Source organism: Eptatretus burgeri, chromosome 17 (assembly GCF_056783735.1).
Source record: "Eptatretus burgeri isolate ZD-2024b chromosome 17, Ebu_testis_v1, whole genome shotgun sequence".
In the NCBI taxonomy this organism is placed as follows: Eukaryota; Metazoa; Chordata; class Myxini; order Myxiniformes; family Myxinidae; genus Eptatretus; species Eptatretus burgeri.
Genome location: NC_140977.1, coordinates 35,523,528 through 35,530,731, shown reverse-complemented (window position 1 = coordinate 35,530,731; position 7,204 = coordinate 35,523,528). Strand labels below are relative to the sequence as shown.

Below are 7,204 nucleotides of genomic sequence, written 5' to 3'. Positions count from 1 at the left end.
TATCAAGGTTGTTTTGCGTTCAGAAAGCGGGTCAAACAGCATCTCGCAATTGTTTGTTTGACTCGAAGCATTTAATCGAAGCTTTCTGGGAGCCGCTCGCATTTTTGGCATTTGCCTGGTGGCGCCGCCCAATTCTAGTCCTTATCTACAACTTGTGGAGGTGACGAGACCTTTCGGTGGAGATTCTGTATTCTGGTTGACTCAGTTCGGCTGGAACAAAGCAATCCATATCAAATTTGTCTCTTAGGTCAAAATGTGCTTGAAACATCATAGTGATTATGGTGGACATGGTCGAGGTTGCAGTTTGAAGCTTCTTTTTCTTGGTTGCCTTTGACGAATTTGGAAACTATACAACTGCCAGGAGTAAGCAAGAAAATTACATTAAAAAACAACTGTGTGATTTTATATGAATGCAAAGGGTTAATCATATATATATATATATATATATATATATATATATATATATGTATATATATATGTATATATATATGTATATATATATATATGTATATATATATATATATATATATGTATATATATATATATATATATATATATGTATATATGTATATATATATATATATATATATATATATATATATATATATATATATATATATATATCTTTGACGGAATGGCCAAGAGGTCGGCACACTCACCACGAAGCTGTCTAGCCTGGGTTTGAATCTTCGCCCAGCTATAAACTGTCATCCCGGTATTGCACAGTCAGGTTGATTCGTCAATGAGTGTGCCGTCCCTCGGAGGGACGTTATCCGGGGTCCCCTCTGCTAAAGATCCTCCAGTGTCCCTATCAGACAGAAGGCGAGTTATCGCTGATGTCGTGAACAAATTTCCAAATTCTTGCCCTTACTCCTGCTGCGAGAGGGGTAGGCAGCAAACTGCCCAGCACGACCCTTGGCCAAACGATTTCGGCAGCTCTGCATCACAGAGTGCTCGTACATCAAAATCAGAATCAATAAATACACACAGGAGCTTGTACATGACATTAGTAGACATCATTTTACTTTATCATGGATTACAAGGACATTGGCAATCGATGGACAAACACATATGGTACGTAGGATTTGAACCGGGGTTCATCTGCCTCATTATCCAGAGGTTCAGATGGGAATAGAATTTTTTTTTCTTGGCAGAGTTTTGGCCATATTAAGATACTTCAGTTAATCTTTGGTCACTTTCAATGCTTTGGTATTACCCGATAAGACAATGATGGACATAATCCATCTCCACCAGGACAGTATGGAGTTTAATCAGGCCATTCTTCCAAGTCAGTTTTTGATTTCAGACGAGCCAGCTTTATCATGTGCAATGATTCACTTGCACTGATAAAATAATTCACGAATAATTTATATATATATATATATATATATATATATATATATATATATATATATATATATATATATATATATATATATATATATATATTGCATCATAAGAACGAATCTCTGATTAATATGTTACATTGAAGGAACATTTCAGCTTTGGGGTGATGGCATTCAGTGGTTGAGCACAAGACATTGAAGAACATCTCCAGGTGGTGGTTGAGAGTGTGAGATGTGAATAGCATTCACTGAACCAGCCTCCATCGAAACTTCAGATAAAAAGAGTGAAACAGAGATTGAAGATTTCAATTGTTTCGAACTTTTGCACATTGAAGGATTCGGTGTGCTGTATCGCATGAAACAGTTTGTTTCATAAACAGGAATGTGTGGGGCAAAGTTTTTTTGGATAGTTTATTCACATTTGGATCTTGGTTTATGCTATACTACTACTACTACTACTACTACTACTACTACTACTACTACTACTACTACTACTACTACTACTACTACTACTACTACTACTACTACTACTACTACTACTACACGACTATTTCTTCAACAGCCACAATTATTCCTTCCTTGCCTTTCACGAACCGGCTGGCTAGGCCTGTCGTTTCACTGAAGGTGACAGCGATTTGTAATTTGTTCACGGAGCCAGTGATTGATTATATTCATCGATCCGATTAGCTTATCGGTATTAACAACCAGCTATTTATTCCTAACGCAATTACGGCAACTCACTGGAGGGAAAGGACGCAACGAGCAGGTGAACATTCAAACAATGACATTTATTTGTCACGTATGCAGTCAATGAAGCAATGCAGATATACAAGCACATATGCAACGAATGGGGGCAGGGACAAGACACAAGCAAACTCGAAGACCTGCAGCCATATCTATTTATTGTGTATCTATTATATCATTAACCACAATTCTACTTTGCGAACACGGCGCCACAACTTCCACACAAAGAAAACCCCAGGAAAGGAAAGGGTAGTACAGGACCCGTAGGCCTTTTAATGTTCGCGGAGCTGGGGAGACTGAAGGAGCTTCATGAGACCGTGCTGGTAACCTGCCACCCTCGTGGTGACTCGCTGGGCGACCCTCGATGTTCCGTCAACACGGTAGTTGGTGTAACCACGACTCGGTTGGCCCAGGCTCCGCCGTGCGGCCTGGTCAATCAGGCCTATCCGACGACGCCTCAGAGGAACGAATGGGCCTTTGCTCTTTCAAGAGTTGATGCTCTTTTACGAGAACGCCCATTCCTCAGCGTTTGCTCGGACCGTTCTGTCACTGGCTGGTGACTTCTCTCCGGCCGTCTCCACTGACCCACAGTGCAATGCGCTCCGACGACCCCGACTGCCCTCCACTGGACTCGAACCTTGGCGCTCTCCACCCCGACTCCAGCTCGACTCCAGACAGACTGCTCACTTGGCATTCCAGCGTGCCTTTTTATGGAGTCCGAGAGGTGAGTTTGATCTTCCACCTTCAACCTTTCACCCCCCGCTGGCTCCACCCCTTTTGGTGTTTCGATCCGATCTCGTTGTGAAACGCGAACATGCGCAGACGTTGTAGGAATCATCCTTACCACGCGGACGTTGTAGGAATCATCCTTACCACGCGGACGTTGTGGAAATCATCGGCTCCCGCCCCAACGAGGGAGTCCCCGCGTCTGTCATGGAGATGCTGTTCGTTGTGATTCGCTGTGGCTGGCGAAAAGATGGCGGCGCAATGGAGATGAAGGTGAGGCGATGTCGTGGTTGGTGCTGTGGTGGGGATGGCGTGGTTGTTGAGATGCGGTTGTGGTTGTTGAGATGCGGTTGTTCCAAAATAAAGATAGCAAAAGAATAATACAACCTCAAAGATGACAGCCCGGTTACACGAATAAAACCCTTTAGACATCGGTGGGGAAATCGAATCTGAACACACACTTATCGACATAACTGATCTCTGGGAAACGTGAATGGTGTTCTGTGAATTTCCACAACCATAACAATATTAACATTAATATGAATATATATATATATATATATATATATATATATATATATATATATATATATATATATATATATATATATATATATATATATATATATACACCGCACGTACCAGGGTGGATGATGATTCATTTGGTGGTGGTGGGGGTAATGGGACTATGTGAACACCCCATCAGGTACAATGCATTTCTCAATGTGCGAAGTTGATTTTGTGATCTCTTGGTTTTGGGTCTCATGGTCATGAACGTTTGACTGTTGCAATTCAACGGGGTTTCCACAAATGTCACGGGATTGTAAGTTGGAAGGGCAACCATGACGAACCATTTTAAAAATTGCTCTATAGTGCCAAAGTCTTTGTAGCTATGTGAAAGGTAATATTATATGATCCCCCATCCTATTCCTTAGTGGGTGTAGGCAGGGTGCGATTTGATTTGGGGGTGGGGGGGAGGGGATGGTGGGATTTTCCTGGACCCGTTTATTCCCTGCCACTCCACATGAAATTGCCATTACTGGGAAGGATAAATGTATCCCCCCCACCCCCAGTCGTTAAAATATTTTATAATGATGGTGATTTTATTCATGAAGTTTTAATGTCTGACATTTTAAAATGACAAATGTACACTGCATCCTTTTCCAGCACGAACTTATTTTGGACAAATTTGGTACGATACATCAGAGCAGTAAAGATCTCATGGGGTTGTGCTCTGCATCTAGATCCACCCCCTATAAGAGGCTGAAAAGGGGGATTTCACCTCATTCAGGTAATTCACTTCAAAATCTTCTCAGAAACTGATGGCCAGATGCAGACCAAACTCTTCATGAAACAGAAGGACCTTGCAGGTAACTTATGTTGTGCTCCCTATGACCATACCACTTCAGGATGGGGGTCCATGACACCTTTCCCCTCACACCTCATTGTCACCCTACCTGTTGGGGAAAAAACCGTCAGCCCCATATGGGGATGTTTTTAATAGTCATGTGACTTTTCAGATTCATGTCGCTGTTGTTATGTATCGCTTGTAAGTTGTAAAACTCAGGAATAACAAAATGGGAAGGGATAGCCCTGATGAACCAGCCAGGTGACGTGTTACGTGGAATCCCCATTCATTGCCGCAGCGCCTCGGTGCATTTATTCAGTCGTGGTCCAAACACTAACGGCAAATTCACCATCTCCTGTGTGATCGATGTCACCATTCCCTCTACGTGCCAAGCCCCCAGAATCTGTCTTCTGGTCCTTTCTGCCTTGAGACCATGTTTCTTTATGGCAGACATTTTGGGATAGCTCTACTTAAAGGCCTTGTGGTGTTTAGCAATATGTTGGCATAATGTCCTTCTTATCTCTCCCCACATATTCGGCTCCACAACTGCAGGGCACCGCTGACACCACCCCTGCCCTGTCCTTCTTGGGTAACTTGTCATTGACCCTCATAAGAGCTTATCTGAGGGTTAAGACAGGTTCGAAACATACCCTGACTCCTGCCACTTTCAATACTCTGCCTATCCTCTGCAATACACCCGGTACATAACTCCTTCGTTGTTCTGTCTGTCTCAGCCTGTTGTGTGGGCCAGCCAGAATACAAAAATCCATGCATTCCAAGAATGTACCACCGAAACGAGAAGGAGGCAGTGGTCTACTGGAAATCAACCAAGTGCACAGAGTGACAACAGTAGGATTGGCTGAGATACGTGAAAAGTGCAACAGACTAACGAATCCAATTTGTAAGCAAACATGAAGACAACAAACCAGAGAAGGTATCCCAAACCCACCGAGTAAAAAATTTCCAAAGACAGGTGTGAATGGAAGATATCACACATGGCACCAAAACGGCAATGAAAAGAGCCCCAACGATTGTCACAAAGACAAAATCTATATTATAAAGCAGAAGTGTCTGTCTGTCTGTCTGTCTGTCTGTCTGTCTGTCTGTCTGTCTGTCCCCGAACTACTCCCTCACTTTGGGGATAGCCCTGCCAAACCTTCTGTGGAACGTTCTAGGGTCCCAGCCAGTGTCCTCAAGTGGGTAGGAGGTTTCATAAATACTTCGATACAATTATGATTTTGACTTTCAATCCATACAAAGCTGCTCCCAATCCGGATGTAACGTCAGAATTGTGTTTCTCTTTGTTTAGCTCACGAGTGTTTGTAACATTGTATTTTGTTACATTAATGGCGTAGTATTAATTTGTGATTGGAATGATGTGGTGTGGAATGAAATTATAGAGAGATTGAGTTTAAGGCAGAATGAGGAAATTATGTGAGAGGTTCCACCCGTGACATCTGCAGATTCGGGATTTGTCGTTTCATCATGTTTTGCCCAAGTCCTTCACGAACCGGCTGTCCAGCCCCTCACGTGTATAGCACGGTTACCTCACGAGTAAAAGTATAGAACGAAATATCAATAGATATACACTGACAACTGGGAAAATGACAAAAGAGCAGGAAGGAAAAAGTAGTTGGACAGATTGGGCATAGACAAAGAAGGCTCTTTGAAATGGCTATGATGAGGTCAGCTCAACTGTGATGGAGAACAAATCATTATAAATTCCCAAGATGAGGGACACGACACCAATGACTTTAAAAAAATGGCGGAACTGAGTCAATCAGACGAGTGTAGGTTCTGCAAGGTAGAAACAGAAAGCATGAGCCACCTCATATTGGGATGTAAAAAACTCATGTCAAAACAATTGTACACACAGAGGCACAACAAGGAATGTAGAGTAATCCACTGGCACATCTGCAAAAACTTCAATATCCCAATGGCAGAAAACTAATGGAAACGTGAACCAAAGGCAATCCCTGAAAACATGGAAGTAACACTCACATATGACCTAATCATCCCATCGAGCATGAACATCGAAAACAAAGCATTGTGATGGGATTTAGTACTTAGGTAAAGAATAAAAGAAAGCAATGCGAATTGAGGTGTCAGTACACGGCGATTTAACCTAAACAATGCAGAAATGAAGAAAATGACCAAATACCAAGATCTCAAAAATGAAGTTAAAGAATCCTGGAAGCTGAAGAACGCTGAAATTGTGTCAGTGATAATTGTAGCAACGGGAATGATGATAACCTCACAGAGATCTTAAAAACTATTCCTGGGAATATTACTATAAAATAACTACAGTTGGAAGCTGTCTGGGGCTCAGTGACGATCCTCAAAAGAGGCCACGGAACAATACTTTGACAACAAGTAAATTTGGTCCATGAATCATGATTCCTCACTGAAACAGAAAGCCTGGTGTTGGCTTAGTGGTTATGGTGGCTGGTTTGGGATCTTAGGGTCCTGAGTTCAAGCCCAGTTTGCCACAGAATTAACACCAGGTGCGGATAACTCAGCCTGTCATCCTTCTGAATTTGGTGAAATAAGTACCAGTGTACTGGTATTGGGGCACAGAATCAGTGGTATATTCATGCCCCAACACAATGATAGCTACCTGGCAGCCAAGCTCCCATATGCAAGAAGAAGACTGAAACAGAGTTGTATACTTAAAAACCTGGGAGGACTCTGTTACGTCTGCTGAAACCTACACACACGCACTCAGGGATCGGCTCATAGAGGAATTGTAAAGAAGAATTGGTGGCTGATGAGAGTGAAATGTCAGGATTATTTAATAGTTTTCTACTGCATGAGGAACAGTAAGGATAACTTCCAATAATGGAGTGTATCTATCTCAAGAGTGGAGTGAGAAAGGGCTTTTGGAAGAGATCCACATAGGTGTAGAGGAAGTAAAGAACCAGCTAGAAAAATGAAGGGATGATAAAGTTCCAGGGCTGGATAATATACATCTAAGTGTATTGGGAGAGGGTGAAGAGCAGCGAACCAGGATGTTAGCGGATATCTTTAACATCTTGGAGTC

The 7,204-nt window shown here is 42.3% G+C and overlaps 1 protein-coding gene across 1 annotated transcript in view; it reads right to left on the bottom strand.

The window, feature by feature from the left end:
- The window catches only part of LOC147009731 (uncharacterized), a 45,126-nt gene that overhangs the window by 13,291 nt on the left and 24,631 nt on the right, over positions 1-7,204 (bottom strand). The window contains exon 5 of the mRNA XM_085861206.1: positions 1-115. This exon is cut by the window's left edge and continues 125 nt beyond it. Within this exon, the coding sequence (XP_085717332.1) occupies positions 1-115 (115 nt within the window). The remainder of the gene's footprint in view (positions 116-7,204) is intronic.